The 13268-nt window shown below is 37.4% G+C and overlaps 9 protein-coding genes across 9 annotated transcripts; 6 read left to right on the plus strand and 3 right to left on the minus strand.

The window, feature by feature from the left end:
• The first annotated feature begins 129 nt into the window (after positions 1-129).
• SPOG_03115 (fumarylacetoacetate hydrolase) lies at positions 130-1329 on the plus strand. The gene is made up of 2 exons (XM_013165774.1): positions 130-188; positions 371-1329. The coding sequence occupies exons 1-2, from the start codon at positions 142-144 to the stop codon at positions 984-986; spliced, it is 663 nt and encodes a 220-aa protein (XP_013021228.1). The 5' UTR covers positions 130-141; the 3' UTR covers positions 987-1329.
• On the plus strand, positions 1302-3009 carry SPOG_03114 (ornithine aminotransferase). Its single transcript, XM_013165773.1, has one exon. The coding sequence runs from the start codon at positions 1538-1540 to the stop codon at positions 2849-2851; it is 1314 nt and encodes a 437-aa protein (XP_013021227.1). The 5' UTR covers positions 1302-1537; the 3' UTR covers positions 2852-3009.
• Positions 3010-3249: 240 nt separating this feature from the next.
• On the plus strand, positions 3250-4635 carry SPOG_03113 (actin binding methyltransferase). The gene is made up of 4 exons (XM_013165772.1): positions 3250-3573; positions 3629-4290; positions 4336-4396; positions 4455-4635. Exons 1-4 carry the CDS (start codon positions 3464-3466, stop codon positions 4522-4524), a joined length of 903 nt encoding a protein of 300 aa, XP_013021226.1. The 5' UTR covers positions 3250-3463; the 3' UTR covers positions 4525-4635.
• An 87-nt stretch (positions 4636-4722) lies between these two features.
• SPOG_03112 (uncharacterized protein) lies at positions 4723-5112 on the minus strand (the record flags this gene model as incomplete). The annotated part of the gene is made up of 1 exon (XM_013165771.1): positions 4723-5112. The coding sequence occupies one exon, from the start codon at positions 5110-5112 to the stop codon at positions 4723-4725; it is 390 nt and encodes a 129-aa protein (XP_013021225.1).
• Positions 5113-5392: 280 nt separating this feature from the next.
• SPOG_03111 (zinc finger protein Sap62) lies at positions 5393-6397 on the minus strand (the record flags this gene model as incomplete). Its single annotated transcript, XM_013165770.1, has 4 exons — positions 5393-5493; positions 5542-5983; positions 6130-6156; positions 6272-6397. 4 exons carry the CDS (start codon positions 6395-6397, stop codon positions 5393-5395), a joined length of 696 nt encoding a protein of 231 aa, XP_013021224.1.
• An 839-nt stretch (positions 6398-7236) lies between these two features.
• Positions 7237-7896, plus strand: SPOG_03110 (ribosomal protein subunit L34). The gene has a single exon (XM_013165769.1). The coding sequence runs from the start codon at positions 7458-7460 to the stop codon at positions 7782-7784; it is 327 nt and encodes a 108-aa protein (XP_013021223.1). The 5' UTR covers positions 7237-7457; the 3' UTR covers positions 7785-7896.
• Positions 7897-7912: 16 nt separating this feature from the next.
• SPOG_03109 (atypical/ABC1/ABC1-C protein kinase) lies at positions 7913-10467 on the minus strand. The gene is made up of 2 exons (XM_013165768.1): positions 9475-10467; positions 7913-9407 (listed from the first exon to the last, which is right to left on the minus strand). The coding sequence occupies exons 1-2, from the start codon at positions 10117-10119 to the stop codon at positions 7956-7958; spliced, it is 2097 nt and encodes a 698-aa protein (XP_013021222.1). The 5' UTR covers positions 10120-10467; the 3' UTR covers positions 7913-7955.
• An 81-nt stretch (positions 10468-10548) lies between these two features.
• SPOG_05718 (uncharacterized protein) lies at positions 10549-11032 on the plus strand. Its single transcript, XM_013166689.1, has one exon. It carries the CDS (start codon positions 10783-10785, stop codon positions 11026-11028), a length of 246 nt encoding a protein of 81 aa, XP_013022143.1. The 5' UTR covers positions 10549-10782; the 3' UTR covers positions 11029-11032.
• A 218-nt stretch (positions 11033-11250) lies between these two features.
• SPOG_03108 (Sds3-like family protein Dep1) lies at positions 11251-12678 on the plus strand (the record flags this gene model as incomplete). The annotated part of the gene is made up of 2 exons (XM_013165767.1): positions 11251-12142; positions 12164-12678. 2 exons carry the CDS (start codon positions 11251-11253, stop codon positions 12676-12678), a joined length of 1407 nt encoding a protein of 468 aa, XP_013021221.1.
• Positions 12679-13268: the final 590 nt, after the last annotated feature.

Consider the following 13268-nt stretch of genomic DNA (forward strand, 5'->3'; position numbering starts at 1 on the left):
AACCTTTCCATCGAAAAGTTTACAAAAATTGTAGATAGAACTGTAAAAATAAAATAGTTTAACATCTATTTGTTTCTTCGTAAATGTTTGAAGGTAATTATCTGATCATTGTACCAATCTTTCTTCCATACAATTCACACTATGTTGTCTCGGGCAAGTAAAATTCTTTGTATTGGAAGAAACTATGCGTAAGTGAATTGGTTTATAAAGCATTTCAACGTTTCGAAAAGGGTTCTTGAAGCTTCAAACCTGGCGAACTTTCAGAACGAAAATGCTTGTATCTTAACACAACCTACAATCAGGATCTCAACATTCATTTAAAACCATGGGTTATTTGATTAAAATAGTTTGCTGATAAGAACTCTTTTAGTGCCCATATTCGTGAGCTTAATAATGCTTTTCCCAAAAAGCCCTTTTTCTTTTTAAAGCCTCCAAGTGCAATCGTGGGACCAGGCCAAGGAAAGTTACTCTTTCCCTCAGACGTGAAGGCGCATTATGAGGTTGAACTTGGTCTTGTCATGGGTTCCAAGCTGCCTGCTCGTCAACCCATTTCTCACCCCAAGTGGATGGAGGCCATTGCTGGGTACTTTGTCGGAATAGATGTTACTGCACGCAACATTCAGGATGAAGCTAAGAAAGCAGGGCTTCCTTGGACGTTTGCCAAGGGATACGATACTTTCTTGCCAGTAGGTCCGTTCATTCCCAAACACCTGATTCCTGACCCTCACAATGTCATTGTCGAGCTTTCTCAAAATAAAAACATCGTTCAGCATGAAAGTACATCATTGATGTTGAATCGTATTCCAAGGATCTTGGAGAGCATTACGGAGGTCATGTCTTTGCAACCTGGAGACCTGATATTGACTGGGACACCGAAAGGCGTAGGACAAGTGTTTTCAAAAGATGTTTTATCAGCTCGACTCTTGAATGCTGAAGGAAAAGAAATTATCCCCAGTGCTTTCTCCATACAAGCTGATGTAGTCTAACAATGACCGTTTGAAAATGCTGCAGTCTATTTCACCTAAACCAAGTGAAATCAGCATTCACGTCGCTACAAACGCAAAATGTGAATTCATTATATACTCATTCAAGAAGCTCATGGGATTGAGTGCTTTCTTTGACTTCATTCATTAAAATATTCATCTATAGGAGACTATAAACTACTTTATTTCACTGGTACAAACGAAAGGTCTAATAAATTGCTTTCATTCTTTTACTCATTTTGTATTTGAAACGCTTTACTTGCAGAATTTCTCTTCTTGTTTGTTTATTAGTGAGTAAATTAAATTTCTAAATAGCAGCCGGAACATCTGTTGAGGGCAATTCTCCACGGAGAAAGTTAAATGCGAAAGTATAAATTTGGCTAGAAAAGCTGCATCAAGAGAAACCATCTTTCTTTTCATTTGTCCTAATTCAGGTTGAATTTAATTTTTCCAGAAAGTCTCGTCTTGACGTTCGCAACTATCGAAAATCCGAGACAAGCTAAACAAATTTGAAGAACTTTGAGGATAGACGGTTATTTTCTTTAGAAAACAAGATGACCCAAACAGATTTGAAAGATACTTATTCTACATTGGAGATCCAAAAATTGGAGCATGATTACGCTGCTCACAATTACCACCCTTTGCCGGTCTGTTTCTCCAAGGCTCAAGGTGCTAAGGTATGGGATCCTGAAGGAAAAGAGTATTTGGACTTTCTTTCGGCTTACTCTGCTGTCAATCAAGGACACTGCCACCCTAAGATTATTGGTGCTTTGATTGAGCAAGCTCAACGTGTAACTTTGAGCTCTCGTGCGTTCTACAATGACAAGTTTGGTCCTTTTGCCAAGTATGTCACTGAATATTTTGGTTACGAGATGGCCATTCCCATGAACACTGGTGCCGAAGCTGTCGAAACCGCCTGCAAGCTTGCTCGTCTTTGGGGTTACAAGCAAAAGAAGATCCCTGAAAACGAGGCCATCATCCTCTCTTGCGTCGACAACTTTCACGGCCGTACAATGGGTATTATTTCCATGTCCACTGACCCTGAAGCTCGTGACAACTACGGTCCCTATTTGCCTAACGTCGGCCCCATGGTCGAGGGTTCTGACCGCGTCTTGCGTTACAACAACCTGGACGACTTGAAGTTCTTCCTTGAATCATATGGCCCCAGAGTTGCCGGTTTCTTAGTTGAACCCATTCAAGGTGAAGCTGGTGTTGTTGTTCCTGAGGATGGCTACTTGAGAGCTGCTTACGAATTGTGCAAAGCCCATAATGTGTTGTTTATTGCAGACGAAGTCCAAACCGGTATTGCTCGTACTGGTAAAATGCTTTGCATCGAACACTCTGGCGTCAAGCCTGATATGGTCATTCTCGGAAAGGCTATTTCTGGTGGTGTTTACCCAGTCAGTGCTGTCCTTTCTTCCAAGGACATCATGCTTAATTTTGAACCCGGTACTCACGGATCTACTTACGGTGGTAACCCTCTTGGTGCTGCTGTTGCCATCGCTGCCCTGCAAGTGGTCAAAGACGAAAACTTGGTTGAACGTGCTGCTGTCTTGGGCGAGAAATTCCGTAATGCTCTAAATGATACCAAGTCCCCTCTCTTACAAGTTGCTCGTGGTCGCGGTCTCTTGAATGCTATCGTCATTGACGAATCCAAAGCTAATGGCCGGAGTGCTTGGGACTTGTGCTTGATTATGCGCTCCCGAGGCATTTTGGCCAAGCCCACACATGGAAATATTATTCGTCTTGCTCCTCCTCTAGTCATTTCTGAAGAGGACTTGATGAAGGGTATTGAGATCATCAAACAAGCTTTGATTGAGCTTCCCACGATCGACATGACACCCTTCGCGGAGACCCCTATTCATTGAATAGCTTTCTTTAAAAAGGTGAAAGGGAGAAAAAGGTAATTAATAGATAATTTACGGGATTTACAGCCGTTACTCTACCATTTATGTATGCAGCACAAGTTGAGTTAATGAATGTAAATAATTTTATTACTCTGCTAAACAGCAAGTTAACATGTAAGTAGTGCTTGAACGTATGTTGGTTAATTCAGCTAATTAGCTTTTTCAAATAGGAAAGAAAGTAGAAACCTGTGTAGTACTTGAAATTCATACAACGAATCGTCAATGTTCTGAGCACCTTTTCTTCGTATAGTATCATAGTAAGCTTTGTAAGAGAGGATGTAGGAATATACAAACTAAACGTCAATTCGTCTAGGGGAGAAGATTTATTTTTTCTTGATTATGTGTACGCTTGCCATTTTTTACATACAATATTGATAGAAAACTTCCTTAGTTACATTCTTTCGTAAAAGAAAAAGAAAAAATATGAATTTTGCAAGTTATCACTAAATACATTTTTAAGTCCTTCATAAATTAGAAAACTAAATAGCCAAAGGTTAAGGAGTACTTCTCATCTTCTCCAAAAAGTTCCTGCAGGCTGAAAAGCCTAAATTTTTTTCGTTTTTATCATAAACAATGACAAAAAAGCAAACTTCTTCTGTACGAAATGCAAACTTTTCCATCAACGAGACGTTTGGAGGCCGTTTACTAAAGGAAGAAGACCAAGTCTTTGACTGTAATGCCTGGTACGTCGATAAGCCATTTATATTAAAAAATATCGTTTCTAATTAACTTTTTAAGGGATCATGTTGAATGGGATGAAGAACATCTGTCCATGGCCGAGCAAAGAATTGCAGAGCAAAAGGAGTACCCGGTAATAAACAAGGATGAGTATATGGCAAATCCAAATGAGTATTGGGATAGGTTTTACGAGAAAAATGAAGGGAATTTTTTTATGAACCGAAGATGGATTGCCCAGGAATTCCCAGACTTACTTCAACTTGTACAGCCTGACGCTGGACAAAAAGTGCTGTTAGAAATAGGATGCGGTGCTGGTAATACAATTTGGCCCATCTTAGCAGAAAATAAAAATGAACATTTGAAAGTTTATCCTGTGGACTACTCCAGGAAAGCTATTGACGTCGTCTACCAAAATCCTCTTTATGATCCCAATCATTGTCATGCATCTGTATGGGATTTAGCTGGACCAACACTGCCAGAAGGGCTTTCAGAAAACTCCGTAGATGCAATTACTTTGATATTTTGTTTTTCTGCACTTTCCCCTGATCAATGGAACCAGGCGGTCAATAATTTGTATCGAGTACTGAAGCCTGGGGGCGTCATTTTCTTCCGTGATTATGGCCGCTTGGATTTGACTCAGTTACGAGCAAAAAAGAATAGATATCTGGATGAAAATTTTTATATTCGTGGTGATGGTACCCGGGTTTACTACCTTGACAACGGTAAGGGCAATCATTTACAGTTCTTGTACTAATTGTACTCTTAAGATGAACTCGACAGAATTTTTGGAGACAGATTTGAAGTCTGTCAGAATGGAGTCGATAAAAGGTAAGTACCATTCTTGATGCACACCTATGTGAAGACATATTAATTATCATATTCCTAGGCTGATTGTGAATCGCAAGAAGAAAGTGAAAATGTACCGCTGCTGGCTTCAAGCAAAATTTAAAAAATGAAAACCATATATGGTTTTGGGATTACGTTGTCTGCGATTATTACGGAATAGTGTTTCATATATATTGGTTAAAAGCTTTTAATAAAGATATCCATTCATTCTAATATACAATATCACTTTCCATCGTAAGGTATAAAGAACTATAAAAGATAAACAGCTCCTTTCCAGCGCCTTTAAGATAGCACCTAATATCATTCTATTACATATTGTTTTCCGTTTCTAATTTGACATGAACTTCATCCCAACTAGGAGCATCTATGTCATTTGGAATCGACTTCGCTCTTGCGAATGACAATTGATCGCGCAGAAATCCTCCAAGTTCTCTAGGCGTATGGTAACCCGTTGCTGCCATTAAAATACAAAACGAAGATACAGACACAGAAGCTGTTAAAATCGAGGTAGTTGAGAGAATTTTCCAAGCAAACAAAGTTGGACGAAATAAACGGTCCATAATATGATTGGAAGTAAAGAAGCGTGGCTTTTTCAAAATTGTTTTCTGTAGCGCAAGAGAGGAAGCAAATAACGTAGCGCTAGAAACGGTAAAGATAGCATCTAACGGTCGAATTCCGGAAAATTGGGTGGAAGCCATTGCAATCTTTGTCAGTCCAAACAAACTTGATTATGCCAAAAATATAACCTTCAAATAATTTTTTAAAAAGTATCAGACTGAGTAAACATCCTATAAACTTATAATCTTCACTTGATGATCCTTTTTTGGTGGTATACTCTGCCACTGACTTTATGAAGTCGTGTGCCCTAAAAGATGTAGGTAGGATGAAAGAGCAGGGGAGTAGAAAACACAAAATGGGAAACTGAAGCAAAAAACAGTAGCTGGATAGATTCATTCTTTTATAAACAAAAAGAATGATTTAGGAAAGTTTATCCACATTGAAAAAGAATTGAATAGTATAAGTTGGTGCATCCCAATATGTCCAGAATCGGCCTGGAGAACGATCGATTTCATGCGCATCTGTAAAAATAGTCAGTATAAAAATATGAGTTAAAGAAAATCACTTACTTATTTTGAATGCAACAGATTCGTATGGCTCAGCTGCGACAACCAAATATTGAAACTTGCGATCAGGAGCTTCCACTCTCTGCTCATATGCACTCATAATACGATACCGGGGCTTTACATTGACTTGGATATCCGGGTACTTAAGTTGAAATCGAAGACCAAACTGACCAGTTTCGGGATCACGAATTTTGGATGCTTTGTACCCGGGTCTTCCAATTTTCATTATATTCTTTCGTAACGGCACCTGCGATTGAGACAATCCTGTTTGCACTACAGGTGCAGTCCTTTGGGCCTTTCTGTTTTCCAGGGCCTCTCTACGAGCCAGATTGGTCTGATGCGCTTTCCCTTGAGTATGTGTCAAATATGAATTTTCATTTGCATGCATCGTCAGACACAAACGACATTCATAAGTTCCTAAATGGTTTTTCATAAAGTAAGGATCCTACAGCGTTAGCATACAGACAGTAAATCGAAAACATTGTATGAGCAAAAAGCCAATTCTTGAAACAACCGTCTCCCTCGACAAGCTACGAATCCCATCTGCAACCAGGGGCTTCTTGTAAAACCAAGAGGGATTCCATCACTCACTTGAATGTACTTCTTTGGCAGGTTATGCTTCGTTTTCAGCAAAAGGACACGTCAAACATCATCCGTTAAAGTTTCCACGTTGTTGGAGACAAAAAGCCATTCACTTCAAGAGGATGATTCAAGCTCATCAACGAAAACATACCTTAGAAAGATCAATGGTTTCCAATGCCAATTTTTTGAGACGCTCGCGACGCGCTGCATTCGTTTCTTGATATCCAGCGACACCGCCTCCTCCAAAGCGGCTACCAGCACGATTTTGATAGTCCATTTTTTAAAAGGAAATTCAATTGTCCTGATTGAGGTAAGAAACAATCCTCGTTTTCGAACCTGAAAGCAAGTTAGATTCGATTTAGTGAAATGGAGTGGCACTTAAAAATTGTTTAGTGCATCGTTCAGGTACTCTTTTTGTTTAGTGAATTCTACCGAAGTTGCTTTAATAAATAAATAATACAAACATTTTTATTTCTAACTCTTGAAAACGGAAGTCAGTGACTTCTATCTTTTATTTCAATTACAAATGTTTCTTTACCTTATATAAATAATTTATACTAAGTTCACACGAAGCAAGTCACTACTTATAATATACGCGGTTTGGATACATCAAACGCACTGTAGGAGAGATTTCTTTTGTTTTCCTTTTTTTAAATTATAAAAAGGAATGATTACTTCAATTATACAAAGTCCCTAAGCATTGCAGTTTCTTTGGAGTTTTGTTTCCCATTGAGTTTGCATTGTTTATTCCAATGGAACCTGTGAAACAGACAAGCGCAAGAGTCAAAAGCATGATCTAAAGTAATAAAAACAATTAATCAAAAGAATGATAATTGGCGTTAAGTTGATCCTTAAGGTTTGTACTTCGACCGCATTTTAGCATCCATATATTTCTTACCTAAGTGTCCATTCCTTCTTTTCAGACACAGGCATTGAGACATAGACAATTAAAGAAATCACTAGAATCATAAATAAGAAAAAAAAGTATCAACTCTCAATGGCTTACCAATGTGAGTACACATTGTAATAGAGTAGGAAAAAAAAGCAAAGAGAAAACGCACAAAGGCAAAAAAACAAAAAAAAAGAACAAAAAGAAAAGAAAAAGGAATAAAAGTAAAAAAACTTGCAATTGAAAATGGATGTGTATCCAACGTCGTCGCTTCTACTGATTTTTATTCCTCCACTTATACCTTTACCTTCACTGGATGCTCACTCTTCCTTTCTGTCAAAAAGGATCGATTTATAAGGGTTGGATGAATTATTAACGAAAAAAGCGCAATAGAATTGCAGAATATTATATTGGATTCATTTACATTCCCAATTCTAACATACCTTTCATGTTTTTTCGTTCCTTTCAATCGTTCCTTCCCGGTGCAAGATGGAGTGGTCTTCTTAACTCTTTCTCAATGAAAAAAGCCCAATTTCTTCCTACTTTACAAGGATCTAATGGTTTAGGAAGTGGTTTGTTGCGCTCTTCATTCCCTGCTTTTGATGGTATAGGTATGCAGCAGCAAGTTCGATGGAAAACTATGGGAAACGAATATCAACCTTCGAACCGTAAAAGAAAGAGGAAATTTGGATTTTTAGCGAGAATCCGTTCCGTCAATGGTAGAAAAATACTAAGAAACCGTCGCAGAAAAGGCAGAATGTATTTAACCCATTAAAAACCACGTTTACTCTTTCAAATGATATCTTTTTTGTCTAATGAATTGTGCTTTCTTTCTCCTTTCTCCTGCCCCATCTCTAGCATAGGGTTACATACTTTGAAATAAATAATAACTTTTTTTTTTAATTCTGAGGAACAAATTATCTATTAAATACATGAAACTTAGTCATTATATGTTTGGAGAAATCATATCTGCCTTTATCCAGGTTTCAACTGTCTCTTTTGATGTGCTCAAAAGCAAAAATTGTCTTGCTTCTAGAGCCAGCCATAGCTTGATCATTGGACTTTTCAAAGAAATGTTGGATTTAGCAGAAGCAGCCCTCAAAAAGGGTGTAGCATTGCTCAAAATATCCATGTCAGGGTATAATTGTCTACCTGCTCCTTCCATCAAAAGAATGGATAAAACCGTGTTGGCAAAATTAGCTTCAATACGAACATGATGCTCTCTAGACATCGTCATAACTTCCTGTAAGATTGTTCCAATCTGAAGCGACTTCAGCGAAAGTGTGTTCTTTTGAATACCGTTCAGCAGGTGTTCCATTTTCAAAGCAAATACTTCTCTATCTCGTACAAGTTCTGTTTGTCGACTTCGCTCTACCATAAGCAAGCCAGCTTCATATCCTTTGAAAGTTAACACTGCTTGAAATAGGTCAATAAAGTTTTGCAAATCCTGTGGACTAAGTTTCGTCACGAGACCGGCATCCAAATAAGTTAGAAAAGGCTGATATCCCATAGTTTGTAGGTACTGCATCGTAGATTTCCATTCTTCATCATCGCTGGACATTAAATTAGAGTATAAGTCCTTCCCTGAAACCACATAATTGCTTGCAAAGGCTGATCCTTTCTTGAAGCCGACTATAATGTTTCCGCTATGCAGATCGGCGTGCGTAAAGTTATCAAGGATAAGCATTTGAAATAGAGCACTGTTTCCCACATTTGCTAAACACTTATTAAAAGGGCCATCCTTATGACGAAGGAACAAACTCAATGGAATACCAGGAATAAATTCCTCAACCAAGACTGCATCTTTGGTATAATTTTCGTACACCATAGGAAATTCGACATATGATTTTTTTTCAAAGTTCTTGCTAAATTGTATAAGATTCTGGGCTTCATGTCGAAGATCCAGCTGTTGGTTTAGCATGTCTCCAAACACTTTCACTTCCTGTGGAAACGACAACCATTTCATGGTAGGAATTAAATTGAATAAGCTTGCAAATATTTCAAGAATCTTTAAATCCAATGATATTTTCAGTCCCACATTCGGATGTAATACTTTGACAGCCACACTTTTATGCATATTTTCTTCCTCCGGTGCTCGCTCAAAAGACAAAAGTCTTTTTATTTTTCTTTTATATGATTCAATTGCAGAATTGTCCTGTTGGTGTGCGCAAGCATTCTTCAGAGTAGCAGTGTACACTTGCGCAATGGATCCAACGCCAATAGGTACAGGCGCAAAGTCAAGAAAAACATCAGAAATTGAATTCACTTTAAAGGAATCTTTGATGATTTTTTCGGTGTGATCAAAATTATGCGGAGTTACATGAGAATGAAATTTGCATAACTGGTTGCAAAGGTCTGGGGGGAACAAATCAGTTCTTGTAGCTGCCCATTGACCAAGCTAAGAAAATAGGTTAGTAAAAAATGGTAATAATATACAGGTTACTATGAGAAAGCCTGTATCATACCTTTATGAAAGTAGCTCCAGCTTTTTCAAGCTGACGCACCAACAGTTTTACCCATATAGAAAAAATACTAGCGAAAAACTTTTGAAACGGAGTTAAATACACTAAGTATACAAGGGGAGCGGTGATAGAGATAGGGAAAAAGACCAAAAATAAATAAGTGATACGTCTGCACAGTTGTAATATTAGCTTAATCTTCCCAAAGGAACTTTTATCATGGAAGTCTGTCACTTTATTATTCAATGGTGGGTCCAGCGAAGGTTGTTGCTGTTGTTTTTGATAGAGATGCTCCCATATTTTGTACGCGAGGATGCAACCTGAAAGACCGACAGGAATGGTAATAAACAAAGAAGAAAATAGTCTTCGATTCGAGCTTTGAAAGTTGGGATAATTAAAACCGGTTGCGTATCTTCTGGTAAAAGCCACGGGAGCTTGTTGACCGACAATTGTCCAACGAAGATGAGTTAAATCATCCACTCCATCAAAGAAAGTGTTCGATCTGTTCTTTCTCAATAAAACTGACGCTATGGAAAAAGAACGAAATAGTCTTGGGTCTAAATTATACCTAGGCACAGTCCTTAATGTCGCAATGGTTTTTATAGAACTTGCTAAAATATAGCTTGGTTTCATTTGAGAGTATAAAAACATAATCACACTTAAACAGACAGAATCATTTCCTTTTCTGCAATCAGTAAATTGCGAAATAACTAAAAGGGAGTGAGCAAATGAGTGTGTGCCTCCAAATCTAGAAGATAAGTTATATAAATAGCACGATACAATTCTAGTTTAGTTTCAAAACATCAGAGTTTTTAGGTTCTTGCCCAATTTGACATAAGAAGAAAATCCTTGATTGGAAAAACTAGAAAAAAGGAAAGGTAGACGAAACGTTTGTTTAATTTGTTTTTTCAATCAACAAATCATAAACAGGATCCCAATGAAAGGCCGGGTAACTTTTGAACACTTGTCTTATGTAGTATAATATGGTACTTGGCGAACTATTAAGTCATAGAGGTGAAATAGAAGATCGTTCATTCATTTTTGCAGCTTCATAGCATCGCTCTTGAGGATAAATAAAATAAAATAAAGAGAAGAGAAAAATGAATTCCAAATTGAAATTCTAAGCATTTTGGTAAATCTTTGTATACACTCAATGACATCTTGTATCATTGTATATGACAGCTTATATGAAAAAGTAAAAAAAAAAAAAAAGAAGAAGGATTCAAGTCTTTCTTTTTGTTTCTACATGACAGGCTTTATTCTTGAACTGTTTTGTTAACTTTGCGTCACAAGAATCGTCTGCAATAGCTTTGAATGAACAAGGATGGTTTCCCATTCTACTATATTTATTTGCAAGAAGAAAGCTATTTTTGTTTCTCAAATCACAGAAAACTACCCAAGAGCCAGTATCTATTTATTTATTGTCGATTTCCTCTGTCAACACAAAACGTAAATAAAAACGAGCAACGGAAAAAACAAAAATGTTTAGTAATTTTGGGCGTTGTTCTTCGTTCGAGCTTTATTTTATTTCTTTTTTTTAATAATATATACTTTAAATAATTCCCTTTTTCTGATACACTGAAAACTTATATTTTGCTACACGACATGTATTTTCGAAAGTATGAAATTGTATGTCACCTATTCCACTACACAACCATTTTCATGAAAAAGCAAGAATCGTAGCCAGACATTTAGGAATTCAATCCTTTTTTGCTTACCATTTCTAAAGTCATCACATTTTACGCGGATTCAAGATCCGATTTGAGGAATAGGGAATTCATCATGACTGAAAATTATTCACCTACCCCTGTCAGTGCAGAAAATTTGGAAATGATAAACAAGAAGGGATCAGAGCAGGAAAACAAACTGACGGTTGAATATATGAAGGGACCGCCAGCATTGAATCATCAATTTCAAAATAAAGACACCGATGACTCAACCCCATTCACAAACAATCAAGCGGTGTCACCAAAATTTGAAGAGAAAGTTCCTGATGATAAAAAAAATCAAGTTTCTGAAAACTCACGTTCTGACATTCCTGAGGAGGATTCGCCAATTTTACCAGCAATACCGCAGTCATCTACTGTTGAAACAGACGCTACTCAACAAGAGACCACAATCCAACACGAAACTGAAAATGAAAATCTGTCTGAAGCAGAAACAGTTATTTTTCAGGAAGAAGAAAACAATATCGTCGATGAACGAGCCAACGTAAACAAAGAAGTTACGAGAGTACAGTCAGAAGGATTGAGCCTTAATAACCATGTAGAAGATGCTTCAACTAGATTCGTAAAGGATAACCCAACCCAAGAAAACAGATCAATGGTCGTAGAAGAAGAGACGAGTGCCGCTGAGAAAGAAGAGGACGCCGACGAAGAAGACGAGGAAGAAGAAGAAGAAGAAAAGGAATCAGTCTCCGAAGGAAGAGAATATAGCAAGAAGATTGAAACGCGCGGACCTTCTGGAAGGAAGCGACGACGTGTTACTGCGTCCCGTGCCAGGTATAGTATTCGTGATGGCCGATCGAAACGAAGTTCAACAGCTGAAGGCCAAGAGAGTGGAGCCGATCCTGATGGAGAATCAGCATATGACAGTCGGAATGGATTTGAACAACCGTCTGATCAGGATGCTGAGAAAACGCTGAAACGTAAAGAGGCCTTTGAAGCTTTATCGGGTATAGAAAATGAGTTTTCAGTTTTGCGGAATCGTATTTATGGAAAAAGACTTTTGAGACTTGACGAACAAGAAGAATTAATCAGAAACAAAAAACACGAACGATTCAATGCATGTGTTGATTTGGTTGTAGAACATAGAAACAATCGAATCCATCGGGCTACTGAACTCCTCAAGAAACAACTGACCGCTATCCAGAATATGATGAATTTTGTATATTCGCAAAGAAAGTATCAATTTCTTTTTGATAAGCGGAAAGTGAGACAGACGTTATCTACAAACGTCGCTGCCAAATTTTATCGTTTACTGAACAGGCAACAAATTTCTTATGATCCCATCATTCAACTTCAGAAGCAGACTTCTTATCGCCAAAACGCTTTATTTAATAAGCAAAGGTTAGATTATGAAACAGCGGTTCTTTGTGAGTTGGATAATTTTGTCGGATTCCCAACAGCCCCCATTATTGAACAGGCTTCCATGGATGATATACAACAGGATTTAATTGAGATGGGCGAGTTGTTTGGTAACGATAGGTAAAAGACTTACGTGTGGAATAACGTAACTTTGTATATAACTTTTTCTTTCTTTTTTGTTTACCACTTTGAACTGGAAAACTATTATTTTTTTTACAAGAATTCAATCACCTTACTAATTTTTTTTTTTTGCCCAAAACTTCTTGTCGGCCTTACTTTTCCCTACCATCGTCTGATCTTTTCCAAAATTCCTCTGCCTTTTTGTACAATTTTGTTTAACAATTCCCTTTAGACTGCGTAACATGGATGATCTTCTACGAGTTCATAATCAATTGTCTTAGTATATATTCTGAATTGGCTAACCCTTTTGGGATCGCTCCTAAATGTGAATTTATTTATTGCTGTCATGTTTTTCGAATGGATGGAATCTATTCGAAAAGCATGAAATTGCTCCAGGTTGTCTTGACACTAGATATGTTTACCATTACATCTTTCAGCAAAACGAAAATACTCCTCTTTATGGATAGTTTATTTTTTGTTCCCAACTTGCATTTTTACTTATCAATTCTTTGATTAATGGTATTTCTATCACGTATAATATTATCCCCGTACTTATGGAAGACTGCTATATATGTTTACCTTCCTTTAAAAAAT

This window comes from Schizosaccharomyces cryophilus (assembly GCF_000004155.1).
Source record: "Schizosaccharomyces cryophilus OY26 unplaced genomic scaffold supercont4.1, whole genome shotgun sequence".
Taxonomy (NCBI): domain Eukaryota; kingdom Fungi; phylum Ascomycota; class Schizosaccharomycetes; order Schizosaccharomycetales; family Schizosaccharomycetaceae; genus Schizosaccharomyces; species Schizosaccharomyces cryophilus.